This window comes from Montipora foliosa, chromosome 11 (genome assembly GCF_036669935.1).
Source record: "Montipora foliosa isolate CH-2021 chromosome 11, ASM3666993v2, whole genome shotgun sequence".
Classification (NCBI taxonomy): domain Eukaryota; kingdom Metazoa; phylum Cnidaria; class Anthozoa; order Scleractinia; family Acroporidae; genus Montipora; species Montipora foliosa.
In genome coordinates this window covers 51,781,342-51,797,928 of record NC_090879.1, presented here as the reverse complement: position 1 = coordinate 51,797,928, position 16,587 = coordinate 51,781,342, and the positions used below count along the sequence as shown (strand labels likewise).

The 16,587-nt window shown below is 39.2% G+C and overlaps 2 protein-coding genes across 2 annotated transcripts in view; one reads left to right on the top strand and one right to left on the bottom strand.

Annotated features, from left to right (window-relative positions):
- Positions 1–7,324: 7,324 nt before the first annotated feature.
- On the top strand, positions 7,325–15,524 carry LOC137975666 (armadillo repeat-containing protein 5-like). The gene is made up of 4 exons (XM_068822819.1): positions 7,325–7,589; positions 7,665–7,695; positions 10,405–12,493; positions 13,726–15,524. Exons 1-4 carry the CDS (start codon positions 7,338–7,340, stop codon positions 14,687–14,689), a joined length of 3,336 nt encoding a protein of 1,111 aa, XP_068678920.1. The 5' UTR covers positions 7,325–7,337; the 3' UTR covers positions 14,690–15,524.
- A 142-nt stretch (positions 15,525–15,666) lies between these two features.
- LOC137975667 (NAD-dependent protein lipoamidase sirtuin-4, mitochondrial-like) overlaps positions 15,667–16,587 on the bottom strand; it is a 4,973-nt gene continuing 4,052 nt past the window's right edge. The window contains exon 2 of the mRNA XM_068822820.1: positions 15,667–16,587. This exon is cut by the window's right edge and continues 143 nt beyond it. Within this exon, the coding sequence (XP_068678921.1) occupies positions 16,280–16,587 (308 nt within the window). The 3' untranslated portion in view covers positions 15,667–16,279.

Here is a 16,587-nt window from a genome sequence, read left to right as displayed (position 1 = left end):
TCATGACCTTTTTTTTTATGACGATGTGTTCGTTGATGTCCGTCTCTCCAGACAATAAGCGCGAGATTTTCTTAGTGCTGGATATCCAAGACTTTATAAGTTCTTAGAATGAAGATGTAACGGCAAACACTACAAGTTTGACGTTCTCTTCATAGATTGAATTAATCTCCATCTTTAATAAGGGATTCCCTCAGGCTTTTCTTATGTCGAAGCTCTTCGGTCAACACGCTCTTTGAGAATGTCTCGGAAGAATGTTTCTATTTACGACACCTATGCTGGTCCACTTTGGAGAAAGTTGGTGTAAGGTCGAAAATCTTCACAAAGACGAAGGAATTCAATGGAACCGTGGCAATTTGTATGCTTTTTACCGCACTGTTCTAGTCTTCTGAACAAGTGGAGTTGACTTATCCCGTTTTAAAAGCCTTAACAGTAAGGGTTTTTTTAAACAATTTACGGCACGGTAAAAATTAACGGTAAAAAGCGACGTTCCGAGCGTACTTCGGTCATTATCAAGTAAGTGTGAGAATAAAATAGTTATAAAATCTTGAATTCCTTCGTCTTTGTTCGACCTTACACCAGTTGCACCAACTTTCGCCAAAGTGGACTTGGATAGCTGTCGTAAATGGAAACGTTTTTCCGAGACATTCTCAAAGACCGTGTTGGCCGAAGAGCTTCGACAAAAGAAAGGCCTGAGGGAATCCCTTAAGTCGGAGATTCATTCAATCTATGATGAGATACGTCAAACTTGCAGTGTTTTCCGTTACATCTGCATTCTGACAACTATGAGTTTCGCAAGAAGCACCAACAATAAGTCTTGGATATCCAAACCAAGAAAATCTCGTGCTTATTGTCAAGAGAGACGGACATTGACGAACATATCGTCAACAGCTCTTCGTTCAAGCTACCCTTTTTTCAATTATTACATCGATAAATATATAAAACACGAGAAAAATATCATACGTATCAATATGAATTGTAAGCAGGTAGTTAAACTCCATCTCATCATCATCATCATCATTTAAATTTAATAATGATAACCATTTAAATTTCCTTGAAATAGTATCAGGAAATTTGAGTCGCTACAAAGGTTGAGCTTCTACAGATATCGATGGTGGCTCTGCTTGGAACTGCAAGATTGCTTAGAAAAATTCTAGAGACCTAAGGCTGCGGGTCGTAGCTTACCCTCTGGATATCTAACCAAGCTTAAGATCTACCTGAGTGACCAGGAGCAATATATTTATGACAATAAGCATGGTATTCAAAGCCAACATTTTGGTTTTTTTTATTTTTATGCTAATTTAGACACTATTTTGTGCATTTGTGTGAATTAGCAACTCCTTTTTATCTATTATTATTATTATTATTATTATTATTATTATTATTATTATTATTATTATTCCATTCCCATAAGGAAACTGATGATTGAACGAACACAGGGGAGGTAGATCATTGGCTCTTCACAAGTGAAGCTGAATAGTTGGACTTGATCGGGCAGACTGTTTCGTAAATCTTGCCTGACAATTACAGCCGTCTTAAAAATTTTGTTGTGTTCATATACGATGGCGGGAGGGCGGGTCCTATTGCCGAGATCTCGGTGAACGGGATAGAGAATTTAGAACAAACAACAAGAAATTCTTCATTGTCTTTTCTTCTACGATTAAGTTCAAAATAAGTTGTTTTGATAGATAACCTATAGATGTAACAATTTTGATATTGCTACTACCAATAAAGATAAAGTATTCTCGCCAAGCTTGTGCGTCAAATTTCCTGCTTTAGTGGTCTCGTCGCGGCCTTTCATTTCGGTAACTGGGCAGAAATTTCTCATATGAATGGAAACCAATTTCACCATGGGTAACCGATCCAGTCCAGTCAGCCGGGATATTGTGAAGAGACCTTGTGGAACCCTAAAGAATGTGTGACTTTTCACACCTGTACTTGCTCAGGTCAGTCAAGTCAATCAGTCAAATCATCAATAACACTTTTTACAATGACTGCAAAATTCTCGCGCGCTCATTTTCATTGTCAATAAGCGGACAAACACATAAATTTAAGATTTATGCGGTAATGACGCGTGTTTTAGATAGCTCTTTGGTTTCTATTACGCGACATTGAGGAGTGCATCTTGTTAAGCAATTATTGGTGTTTCATTTGTTACCATGACATTGACGTTACGTGAAACAGTATTATAGAGTAACTCCTTCTAAAAAGAAATTCCCTTCCAAGTTGTTGAAAGTGCTTTGAGCCACCGCAATGCTGGCTTTCTCAACCCGAACTTCATACCTTCTGGATAGCGTGTGTTTTCACTAGTGCAAGGTGAAATACAAGAACGGCCAAGGATCCCCTACGAGGTATTTAAGGTTGAGTTGAATCAAGTTAGGGACCTACGGTCAATCGTCCTTATCCGAAAAAGGCGAGAAATGTTTTAATTTAACCTCATTACAAAGGCAGTTACTCGTAAAGAGGTTTCTCTGGCATGATATGCTATAGCTACCGCTTTCCTCTTAGCTGATGCAACCTGCACGAAAAACCTCTTGAAAACTGTACGTAGTGCTTTCTTTAATAGCTAAAAAGTCAGCGGCTTCCTACGCATCCATGAAGATGAAGTCAATCAAGCTGAGGAGCCGGTGTCACAGCGTTTTGTGTTCCCCCGTGTTATCTGTTCCCCCGAACACTAATGCTGTGTGTTCCCCCTTCCTCCCCTATGCATAGAACATTTCAGTGTTATGTGTTCCCTTCAAGATGGCCGACTTCAGAGTACAACAACACACTGAAAGGAATATGAAAATAAAGGAAAGAAATCACGCCATAACGATAAATATGATAGCAGAATATGAATACAGAAAGTATTCTAAACATTCATCAAAGCTAACCTTAGGCCGAAAAACTTTGTGTAGGCCTAATTTATAGGCCTAAAGTTAGCTTTTATGCATGTTTAGGATACATTCTATATTAGTAAAACAATGTCCTGTGACCTGTAAAAAAGTACTAGTACTGACAGGTTCCTATGGGTGGGGAAGGGAGAACACACAGCACTAGTGCCCAGTATTCGGGGAAACAGATTACACGGGGGAACAAAAAACACTGTGACACCGGACCAACACTCAGGGTCTTTAAATAACTGAGAAGAACTGTGTTGCCTTTGTAATTACACCCGCAAATGGTTACACTTTCAAGTCTTCTCGGATAAGGACTGCGTAGGCCCCGTCTCACAAATATCTTCCATGTTTATACGTTCTCTGTGGGACGTTAAAGAACCACACTATTCGAGAAGAGAAGGGGATGAAGTTCCCGGTGTTGTGGCTGTCCTCTGTGAGTGTGTTCTTTCCAGCAGAAGTGGTGTAATGTCTCTAAAAAGGCTTGTGGTGTATGAGGTCACCTAAGCAAAAACAGCCATAGGTCAAAAGGACTTTGCCGAGTGCTGGGACATGTAGATGTAGATGATGTCGAATACTCAAATTTGAAACTTGGATGCCAAATCCCGATGGTGAATTTTGGCGGAGATATAACTCCATGGTAAGCTCCCCTTTCTTCCTTTTAACTTCCTTCCTTTCTTCCTTTTAACTTTATCACGCATTTGTTTGTAGCTCCAACTACCATGTTATCTATAATTATTAAATTTGCGACTTCGGATATTGCGTTTGTAGCTTTCTGATCGGTTCACTCAATCTCGGTCATCAGCTCATATAGCATATAATCACTTGTGGGAGACGCGGTGGCCTCATTGTTAGTGTGCTCGACTCTGGAGCGAATGGTCCGAGTTCGGGTCCTGACCGGGGACATCTTTTTTGTGTTCTAGGGAAAGACACTTTACTCCCACGGTGCCTCTCTCCACCCAGGTGTATAATTGGGTACCGGCGAAATGCTGGGGGTAACCCTGCGATGGACTGGCATCCCATCCAGGGGGGAGTAGAAATACTCCTAGTCGCTTCTTGCCATGGAAACCGGGATAAGCTCCGGCCTGATGGGCCACTTGGCTCGTATGCAGACTTTACCTATCTACCTAGAAAATGGAAACTGGAAAATGTCAAATCGTATAAATATCTTGGACTCATAATGAGTCCTTTTGGAAACTTTAATCTCGCTAGACAAGAGTTGAAGAAAGTTGCACTTAAAGCACTCTATAAATTACGAAAAGAAATGGGAAACCACTTCAGAGAAAATATAAAATTAACGATGAAGTTATTCTATGCACTGATATCTCCCATACTCTTTTATGCAAGTGAAGTGTGGGGGGTTGATAGCAATGGGAAATAAGAAAAGGACCCAGCAGAATTAGTTCAAAATAAATTCCTAAAGTGGTTGCTGGGAGTTAACAAATACTGCAACAACAATGCGTGCAGGGCTGAAACAGGACGGTTCCCAATGACAATTGATGCTCAATGTAGGAACTTTAAGTTCCGCAACCTTAACCAAAAATGAATACAAATTATCCCAAATAGCATACAATGATCTACAATGACATTAAATGGAAGGAAAATAAGGCTTTCTGGAGCAAAAAAATCAAAGGCTCATTGGAACAGATAGGATTAGGAGACCTCTGGATGAAAGCACACTATGTAGACATAGGAATTGTAAACATTATCAGGCAACGACTCAAGGATATCGTACAAAGATGGCTAAGTGAAATAAATAACGACACCAGAAAAGATGCTAACCAAAGCAACAAAATGAGAACCTACCGGTTATTCAAAACGATAGACAATTACAAATGTGAAGACTACCTATATCAGGTCACCAATACACGACACAGTATAGGCCTAACAAATAATTAAAACTGCGACTTAGTAACCACAAATTAGCCATAGAGACAGGACGTTACTCGAGACCGCTCAAGAAACCTGCGGAAAGAATTTGCCCAATTTGTAAAATAGAAATGGAGGACGAATACCATTTTCTAAATATATGCCCTGCTTACCAGGAAAAACGATGTTCGTTACTAGACTATTTGGAAAAAGAATATAGAATAACAATAAGCAGAATGTCCGCTAATAAAATATTCATGTTTCTGATAAACCCCCCTAGCGGAAATGTTAAAATACAAAAACTAATAGCAAAACATATATTCGAACGCTTTGAAAAAAGGAAAGGGGAAGACGTATAAAAGTAAATACTCCAGGACTTAATTAATTAATTAATAACCTTTTAGCCATGTATATTTTTGTTGTTTGTAATTGTTACTTATTTGGAAATTGTGGTCGATATACTATTTATTGTATAAGACTCCAAATAAAACATGTCTGTCTGTCTTTCTGTCTACCTATCACAGATCCACAGTGGTCAGTGATGGGTCCCCTGTTATTCCTTCTTTTCATAAATGACATTCCCGATGGCATCTCTGGTAAATTAAGACTTTTTGCCGACGACTGTGCCCTATATCTGCACCTTACATCCGACGAGTCACCGCGTTGTCTTCAACGTGATCTGGATAAGCTACAATTGTAGCTCTCTGCTCCACTAAATGGAAACTTGACTTCAATCCATCGAAGTGCTGCGTGCTGCTTATCACCAACAAGATGGCGGTCTCTACCATACACCAAGACAGTAAGATCTAGTAAAACGTATTAATTGGGTGCCCTTAATGTTTCGTTTTCAATGTCATTTACGCTTTTACACCCTCTCGTTAGCTGTTCTTGTTCTTTATTGTCCCCTTATACTGTCATTTACACCTTTTTTGGCGTTCCATCCTAGCACGTATTTTTATATAGTTTCGATTCTGTCTCGTATATAAGTCCAAAGTTTTGCATGTTGTTTTTTGGCCTCCTTCCATCATTTGTAGTTGCGCTAGTCGCAGTAAGTCGCAGTAAATCGGTCCTAGTGATCAGCAGTGTCTGGTTTCAATTACCACAGCTTTCCAGTATTCGTAACAATGTAAGTATAATCGTCTCAGTTTTGGCCGTTTCGTTATTACGTGCACAGCATTCACGTTTTTATTCATATTGTATTTTGCAGTTTCAACCCGTCTCTTCCACATCGCCAATAAATTGTTTTCCCTTCTTTTTTATTTCGCATTGTGGCTTTGTGGAGTCTGAATTGCTGAGCTTTGAGGTCCGCTTATGGCAGTTACAAAGACTACTTCCTGTCAGGAGCCCATCTGGAGCGTGCAACTTCCATACAGCGTCTGTGAAACGGCGTTTTCACAAGTAGGTTTATTTTTAGACTAGCCCTTCCCGCGAATTAGGTCAAAAAACAAAGGCAGTTCCGGTTCGGTGACCCTATGACGTCAGCTTGATTTCTTGTAATTGGTCATCGGACTCCTGTGGGAGTCTCATTCGCGGGAAATTCAATCTAAAAATAAATCGGTCTGTGAAAACGCCGTTACACGAACACGGTAGAGTTGTGGGCTCCGGGTCATGGGTTCCAGTTCCTGTATGGTACTAGACTCGAGGTGCGCGAAGCCCATCCCTATCTCGGTGTCCAGCTCTCTAAAGACCTCAAATGGAACCATCACGTGAACTTCAATACAAAGAAGGCAACGCGCACTCTTAACCCCCTACGTTATCATATGCTTCCAGTGCGTGGGACCCGTACACCCCCAAAAACATCAATCAGCTTGAAATGGTTCAGAGACGTGCTGCTCGTTTTGTAGTCAAGAACTGTTCGCGTCATGTCAGTGTTACTGCCCTAATTAAGGAACTTGGGTGGTCTGAACTATCCAGCGCCAGAAAGCGCGACCGCCTATGTATGATGTTTAAAATAGTTAATAACCTAATTGCTATTAACTTCAACGACCACTTAAGCAATTGTAAAACTGTAACCCGTCGTAATCATCCTCAAAAGCTTAACATTCTTGCTTCCCGCACAGACACTTATAAATTCTCTTTTTTTCCAAGAACTACTCGAATGGACTAGTCTGCCTGCCACTTCGTAGCAAGCACCTCATCTGTCAATCCCTTTAGGCACCTAGCCGGTTCGAGGCTATAGCAGCGATTAATTTTCTGTTTGTAACTTATTTTTCTTCGTATTTATTCATATTTTTTCATACCTTGGTGTAAAGCAACGTAGCATTTTCCAAGTTATTGCACTGAATATGGAAAGTGTGCCAAGCCAGAAAATGTGTGGGGGAAGCAAAATATCCCAGGACACAAGTGTCCAAGCGTTCGGAATTCAATGAAAACTTAATAAAACAATTATTCCATTCGCGCTTGTTGGATACGTGACTGATTATAGCCAACTGATATCCAACACGCGCTCGTGGAATAATTGAAAATAATCGAATTAAAGATGGCTTGCACTCGCATGAACGATGATTATCACTCACTTTGCTTAGGAGATTGCGTGACTTTGAAACGTTATTTATACGTTCGCGATGTGATTTGGTACACTTCGCGGTTTTCAAGATGGCGTCGTGCAATGCCAAACATATCGAGAATTTGATCATGAAATTAAGCCTCGAATCGGACTCAAAAATTAAAAGAGCTTTACTAGAGTTAACCAAGCTGACTAAAAATAAAGAAAATGTAGATTTGTTTTGCTTGAAAGGTGGTTTAAGGCAACTATTTATTCTGATAAAACGTCCAAACAAGACGATCGCTGACATGGCACTTAGCACACTGGCAAACTGCGCCCGAGAATCGGAAAGCAGAAGAGAGGTTTGTGTCTGTTGAAATTCATGGCATAATTTTTGTCCTGTTTGTATTAATTTTTTTTTCGTTTTCGTATTGAAGATAAGAAGATTGGACGGAATAGCTTTGCTTGGTGAGTGACTGTACTGGTCGGTGTTATTTAGATATTTGTATGAAAATCATTTCAACGTAGTACGAGTAACGATCTCTTTGAGTCACATGAATGACAAACAGAATTTCAAATCAAACGAAAATGAAACAATGAACTAATGTTGACCAAAACTTTTATAAATTTATGACGTCACTGACAGAAATGAATAATTCATTTGACCTTGAATGATATTACAAAGTGGTCAACACAGGGCTGTCGACTCCCCCGGATAATCCGGGAGACTCATATTTTGGAACAAATCTCCCGATCTCAAGATAATGATCTGAATTCTCCTGGTTAATAGCCAAAGTTTGTCATTTCTAGTGAGGCTGGACATTCTGCAAGGGAGCGAGTCATGCGAGCCATGCAAATTTTGCATTTAAGTCTAAGTACCCATTTAAAGTAGCACTGATAAACTGTTATTAAGTCTAAGCACCCCTGTCAATAACTGTGTGATTCGCATGTTGACTCGCCATCTTGGCTCGCATGACTTGCAGCCATGGCTCCCATGCCTTGCTGGCTCACACATTGTCCAAACTCATTTCTTGTGAGAATCGACCTTTACAACAATAAAATTCCAAGTTATTTTAACATCAATAATAACAAAATCCAAACGTTTATTTTCCTCATAAACTCCGATAAACCGTTCTTGCAAGCGTTTGACGAATTTGTTATTTGAGCAATATTGTGATTGGTCTGAAATAAACCAATCAAATGCCAATGATATCTTTTTCGTTTTTTCTTAGTTTTGCCTAGGTAGCGTGATAGTGTACTTTCTTGTGCGTTAAAGACGCAATATGACGTCATCAGAAGTGACATCACAAGTGTTATAATGCCGTCATCTATCATCCCATCCCTATCAATTCTCAATATTTGAAGAGTTTGGGAGTTGACAGCCATGTAACACTCATGGCCATCCCTCAAACTAACATTTCCCTTTTTATGCAACTTACATGACATACAATGTACTTCAGACTTCAAATCTACTTCAAAGAAACAAACCTTTTAAACAAAGTCATGCAGAGAATATTCAGAATAGGTTAGACAAACAGTTGCACCCGGATCAATGGCCAATCTCTATTGCAGTTCCCGATGTCCAGTAGGCTAACGAGACAAGCTCCCAGGAAATCAAATTTTTTATAGTATTGACATCGTGGTACCCAGCAAAACAAGTGAAAAGTAACCGTCTTCAAAGTGGTTTTTAGAGCTAAATACTGTAAAAAAAAAAAAAATACCCTGATTCCCCACATCCCGAGTCCCCACATCCCCGAGAGTCCCCAAGTCCCTAAGTCCCCATGTCCCCACGTCCCTTGTCCCCATCACACTTTTTGACACAGCTGCAGTATTAAGCTTGTCATAGTTAAGATGGGATGTTGTGCTATGTAATTGTTATGAAATGTCCAAATTGTCATTTTGAGAGATGGCCATGACTGTTGACCTCCAAAGTGAGGTCAAAAACAGCTCCTAATGCAGAGATTCCAATCCACCCCATTTGATCAGGAGTCTCCTGTGTTGATTTTTATCAGATTCTTCTGATTTATCATGAAATTCTGGAAACAAAGAAAAAATTGCTTATCTTAATTATTCTTTTGCAATCTGAGTGTAAAACGTTACCATTTCACTTTCTTATTCTATGATGTCTCGTCCAGTCTCTCCCTTGAACGCTCCATGTTGTTCAGACTAATAAGGCGAGCAGTTTTACTCCATTTAGCAATTCCAAAAATGGTCGACAAGTATGGCCGAGTCCAGTGGTAAGAATAAAGACTTATAGAATAGAATACCACAAAAATAATGTCAAAATGCAGAAAATGGAATCAAGAAAACAGCAAGAGGCCAGGGAACACTTATCACATGGAAACCTCCAAGACCGAAGAGATTATGCCACTTGAGAGAAACTAATTAAATTAATTTTACAAAATTTCCTTGGGAATGCCTTTGGCGCTAAAAATTATTTCCAATTTTCCTTTGAAAGGGGTTGGAATCTCTGCTAATGAAATGGTTTATCTATGGTTTAACCAGAAAAGGAAAGGAAATTTATTGAAGTGTCTTGTCATTCTAGCGCTAACATTTCTTCTGACATGTAGTGTTGTATGCTTAAAACAACAACAATGATGAGTAAACTGTGAGGCCTTGAGCTGCTTTTGAGAACTTAAATCCCAGCTTTGCCATTTCTACAGCATCATCAGGGAATAAGAAAATATTACAGCACGGCAAATTAAATAGCGATGAAGGTGACAATTATGTAGGTGACCAATAGTATTTATGAAATGCTAATGAGTAGTAAATACTGTAAATGATGGTCGTTGGCATGTATGACATTACTGAAATGCAGGAAGTAAATACTAGGTGTGAAGATATTATTTTACTTTCTGTGTTTCAATATGTCACACATGCTGACAGCTATTGAATTTTGGGACTACTATTAGTTCTTTACTACCAAAGCAAAGTTTTTGGCTGGGGCTGTATTTATTTAAAGTATCTGAGTGTTATTATTTCAGTCCAATTTCATGGTATGTTGCAAAGACCAAAATTAAAATATTGAACACTTAATTATAAATCTGACTGGGAGCCAGTGAAGTTCTTTCAGTACCGGTCTGTGAGTATTAAATGTGCTCAAGTTTTTTGTAATACATGAGAAGACTTTGCATTTAATTGATTTTTACAGACTTTGCATTTTTCTTGTTGTTCTAGGTGTTGTACTTAAGACAATCAACCAGACTAGCATATTAAACAGGACAGCACGAGCACTGGGAAACTTGGCAGAAGATGAACTCAGTGTGCTTGTTATGGAAGAAATTGGCATAATTTCCGAACTTGTAAAGCTCTTTATCAAGACAATTGACGTAGACTGCCAACAGTCAGTGCTGCGAGCACTACGAATGGTGTGCACAACGCCAGAGCGAAAAAAAGCAGTGTTGGATTTTGATGCTGTCAAGACAATTGTAGACCTCCTTAAGTCTGAGAGGAAAGCAATGGTGAATTGCTGCATTAGAGCTGTAGCTGAGCTCACAAAAGGCTGCAGCAAAGAAATAGCACAACAAGTCCAAGATCATGGTGGAGTCAAAAATATTGTTGAGCTTGCCAAGGATAGATGTCCACAAGTAAGACATTCGGCAATAATGTCTTTAGCAAACTTGGCTTGCCATGCTCATGTGCGGGTCTGCATTGGCATCGAAGGAGGAATCGAAGCTCTAACTCAACTCCTTACATGCAATGAATCAGGTCATGTTGTCGTTAAGGCAATCGAAGGAATTTGCCTCTGTTGTAGAGAAGGCATAAATCGGGCAAGGGTGTTTGAGTCTGGTGCACTGGAACTTTTGTTGAAGATGTTATCATCTGGGTTGTCTTTGTCTTTGGAGAAGAAGATTGTTTTTGCATTCACACACTTCTATTACTACGACTCAGCTTTAGAAGTTCTTCTTAATGGAGATTTAGTTCCTGCCCTAATCACTCACCTTAATACGGTTCTATGTCACCTTCTAAACCAGAGTGAAGGCGAGGATCATGATCATGATGACATCTCGGATCAGCTCTCTTTCTCCTCAGATTTTTCTTCCAACCTTCCAAGGTCCACTACTGCCAAAGATTCATTTTTTGATTCAAGTAGTGAGGCACTCAAGGATGAAACTTTATTAAAGAAATATGAGGAGACAGCAAGGGAAGCACATGTTTGGAATTCCAAAGTGAGTGGCAAGCTTTCCAATTTTAAAAGAAGAATGAAACTCAAGCCGACACCCATCCCTACAACTCCACCACGCGGTGTCTGTACTGTAGGATCTGGACCATCTGTATTCAGCTTTGCTTCTGAACAAACAGACACAACATCATTAGTGTCTGTGTGTACATATTCGCGTAGCATTTCATCTTTGGCATCCTCCAGCAACTGTCAGAAGTTTCCTAACACAGGGGTCTGCTGTTGGAACCAGGGGGTATTGACATCTTCTCAAGTTTCTGCTCCAATGAAGTCCCAGTGTTTTTCTGATGAACAGCCTTCAGATCAACCAACAAACGACCTTGTGTTGAGTTGCTCTCTCAGAGAGACTGGTATCCCCAAATATGACGGTTTGCTGATGCCAAGTGAATCTGTGGTTCCTGACAAATGTTTTCAAGCAGCAGTGACCACTTTCAGCTCTCCAAACACAACAAATGGCGGCCTTCCTTCGCCATTATCACCAAGGACTCATTCATTGCATCATCATCACCGTAGCCCAGGTCACAGCTGCTTGGTGTTGCTGTTCCGCATCTCTCTCATGACAGACCCCAGTTCTCTGCTGGTGAACAAGCCCTGTATCCAGGTGCTGTTAGATTATCTTTGTTTGGTTGATAATCCCAGTCCGAAGTGTGTGCGTATCCTCAGTCACCTGGTTTCTAATCCTCTGTGTCTCAGAACATTGATCGTGAGTGGTGCGGTGACTGCCATTCACCATCAACTGTGCTGCATTTGTGATGACAACCAAGGTGTTGCATCAGCAATTAACCAATGCACGAGTGATGCACAAAAATTGCAATCTTCCTTGGACCAAACCAGTGATGCAGGTCCTAAATGCAGTATGTCAATGCCTGACACCAAGAAAGTCAAGTGTCCTATAAAGGGGGAGATGTTTCATCACATGTCATCTGGAATACAAACCTACTGCAACGAAACTGGAAAGAACTTGTTAAAAACTTTAGAAAACCAAGCACAAAGTCCATTTGGCAAAGGCATTTTGGAGAATTTGCTTCATAAAGGATCAGATGAAGAGGTCAAAGAGTGCTTGTTGGCTTTACCTCTTTTGTGCAGGTAATTAGGCCTCGTCATACACGTAATTATTTAAAGATAACTAGCTAAAAATGAAATTCAGGTTAAATTGGACCAGGTTTTAAACTACGTGTAATGAAATTCTCATTTTTGTGTTGTATTCTTAAAGTAATAAATTAATATTAATGTGCTCAGTCATGAGTAACCAATATATTAATTTTTGAACTTCATTAATATTATTATTGAAAAAAAATTATTAGCATTCAGGTTTCAGAGAAGGTAAGGAATATACATGTAATTATTAAATTCTCAACCTCGGATAATGCATTTCGCGTGTTCTGATTGGTTCACTCAATCTCGGTTATCAGCTCATATACCTTGGTTTGACCTTACATGGTAAATGATTGCGTTAAGCGTTGCTAAACTATTAATGTTTTCGTCGGAATGCCAAGTTTCTCTTTGAATAAAGACAAAAAGGAGAAAAAAAACTTTTTTTGTGGAAAGTTTGGATCAATTCCGACGTTTAGAAGTACGCGAAAAGGCAAGAAATGTTTTTGTGATGAGCCTGCTTCTGTCTGACAACAAGGTATTACACAACATCGCATCAGTTCTCATCTCATCTTCTTTTCGATTTCGCTCGGATTTGCTCGCTTTTTCCGCTCGTATTTCGTACTTCCAAATTTTTGGAGTTGAAGGAATTTAATAACACAATTATTCCATTCGCGCTTGTTGGATATGAGACTGGTTATAGCCACTATTTACCATCTCATATCCAATGCGCGCTTATGGAATAATTGTTAATTATACAGTGCATACACGGTAGCTACAAGCTCAGTGTTGCACCTTAACTTTTCCCACTCCCATAGGCCCTGTCATTTACAATATTATTTGGCAAACAGTGTGAAGGTTCTTTCATTTCCTTGTTATATTAGGTGCCGTTAGACAAAGCCAAACAATTCACTCAAGTTGGACTCCTGTTAGCTCAATGGTGAGCTTCTTCACAGGATAATTAAAGTTCTCTAGATTTTAATGATTTTAGGTACCATTTTATCTGGTGCCAAAATACTAGCAGTGAATTTTTAGAGGGGTCCAGGTCAGATAAAAGTAATGTATCCTAACTTTTATTGCGCTTTTCATGTTAACACATTATGTGGTACATGCTAAGCTCTTAACTGAGAAGTAAGGTATGGGAGGGATGATATTGACCCTGAATGAATTGATCAGTAAAAATAGAATGTACCATTGGCAAATTTTAATCCCGTTGATTCTGTTAGGACTAAAAAGATGAAACAGCAGATGCTTGGAGAAAGGAAAGCTCTGAAAAAGTTCTGTGGTTTGTTCTCATCAGCTCCACCAAGCAGCAAGACATTTACTTTTGCTGCTGAGTCTTTGATTGTTCTGGCAAATGATTTAAAAGTACAATTTCCCCCGGTTGTCGTGAATAAGGAAGAGAGAGCTTTGTTTGACCTGGTCAAATCCTCTGACAATGGACACTCAGTGCAAACTGGTGACAACTCGGTTGAACTTCATGCCGCTAAGAAACTGAAATTAGATTTCACTAGTTTGAAGGAGACGCAGCCTTGTGTGAGCATGAACTTTAAGAACGTTTCCTTATGTCAGTATGAAACTAACTCCTACAGCCCTTCCGATGTGAAATTTCAGATGGACAGTGGAGATGTGTTTAGTGCCCACAAACACATCATGAAAGGTGCAAGTGAGGTGTTCAACACCATGTTTTCCAGCGACTGTTACTTAGAATCAACACAGTCAGTCATTGCAATCCATGAAGTATCTGCTGATGTCTTTCAGTTTTCATTGCATCTTATATATGGCTGCGCAAGTTTGCTTGATTCTGCAGAAGCTTTGTTGCATTCCTCACACAACTGTAACGTGCTGCATAGCATCCAGAGGAAAGGCAAAGAAGTTGAGTTCTTTTTAGAGCTCCTGGAATTTTCAAACAGATTCATGCTGGACCAAGTTAAAACTGTGTCAGAGGAGGCCTTGGTTAACATAATTGATGAAAACGTTGTTGTTCAAATCTGTGTCTGTAGCCTGCGATTGAATTCGCCATTGTTGTGTCATCATTGCCTGGCATACCTTGTGAAAGTCAACATTTCTGAACTGCCAGCTCGCTTATACTTGTTTAAGGAACTGTTTCTGTGCACTGATAGAGGAGACCTTGTGGACCATTTGTACCAATTTCTTCTCTTGCATTTGAAAGAGCATGAATTGTTGTAATATTATATTATAATAATATCATCATATAAATAACTACATGTACCAGGTATTATGGCATCTCAAATTCAATTAAAACAAATGCTGTGTGTCACAAAGTGTCCCCTTTCCCCACAATTTTTGTCAAAATAATTGTATCGTGCATTGCATTATTGCCATTTCAAAAGTGGGCATTTCAGTGTTTGACACTGAAATTTGTGCTCAGTGAAAAAAATCAGTGTTAATAGGTGAATAAGTTCTGAGAACTCATTGATGGGAAGTGACTTTCCTAAGGGCACAGCTCTCTTATCTTAGTAGATACATGTAGGTTGTGATGGTTTTGGTATGATAGGATAAGACCAAAATACTGTAATACGACAAAAAGTGCTTAGGATAGGATTCCTTGCATTTTGCTATCATTTTTTTTTATAATAAGTTATCAAGCTTTAATTTATTCCTCAGAACCACCTAATAATCATGTGCATTTGCCCTGCATTTGCTAATCTTGAGATATGTGACAAACATATCAGGAGCAAGGATGGCACAGTCGGTTAGTGCGCGGCCTTGGTGCAAGAGGTCCTGAGTTCGATTCCCGGATCTCGCATCCTTGCTTCGACTTCTTTCCTTTCCGTGTAGCTAAGTAGCTTTAAATACCCGTAAAACGGAGCACTGATGGAGAGGGGGGAGTAAAATGAGGGCACCGTCGACCTCAGGTTTGTCAGTTGAATTACTGTTACGAGTTATCGACGTTAAATATGGTTGCTTTACTTTGCTTTACTTTACTAAACATACTTGTAACCGTACATGTAGTTGTGTTTAGGTAAATATGGGTCAGTGTAAACTGTAGACTGCAGACTATTGTCTTGAGTATTGAAGAAAACACTAGACATATTTGTTTTAAGAATGACAAGGTAATGGTCCAAACTAACAGTCTGCACTCTGCATTATGCACTGTTTGGCTAAATATTATATTTGTACAGGTGAAGACAATCCAACCAAAATTAAACTTTGTTATAATTATTAGACTTGGAACTCTAGTGTACAAACTTCTGTTAAAAAAATTGTTTGTCAATTTCTCAAACTGACTTTATCTCCCCACGTCATGAAAATATTAGCATTGATAAATTCAGTCTCAATAATTAACAATTATTGGACGAGGTTGAGCAAAATATTGTTATTTGTCAGTGGCGAGCAGATCAATTATTTGCCGAAGCTGAAGGCTGAGGCAAATAATATTATTATTGATCTGCGAGACACTGACAAATCACGATATTTTGCGATAACTGAGTTCAATAATAATTGTTTTATCCTTTGATGACTGAGTTAACTTTATTTTTCACAATTCCCAACAATTAGATCTTTTTCTGAAAGCTCAGGAAAACGAACTGCCATTTTCACACAAGAGCGTGATTTCAATTACACATGAGCAGAATATTATTTGCAGGAAAACACTTATTTGTAGACAGTTATTTGCAGGTCACATGGTGGGCTCTCGGCCAATGAAAAGGAAGGAAAAAATACATCAAATGATAATAATTATTATCATGCGTAATTGAAACCATGCTCTTGTGTGAAAATGGCAGATCATTACTTAAAGCCTAAACTTAATCTGCATCAACAGATTACTCGTAGTCTTGGAAGAACATCACCAGCAATGGCTGATATTTGTAATGAAGAAATTTTATCAGCTCTTGTTGGGCCAATGTTTAAAATTGCAAGTGGTTTTTTCTGTTCCCAAGCTGCATGGACAAAACGATATGAAGAATAAACTTGGACTGAAGACCCTACAATTAGTAATGAATCTGATTCAGACAATCTGTCATGGACAAAGGAAACAGTTTCTTTTGGTACTGAATCCCCAAAGAAAATAACTTGTGGCTTTAGAATTCCACCACAGCTGAGGCAAGCTGGCATGGTAAATC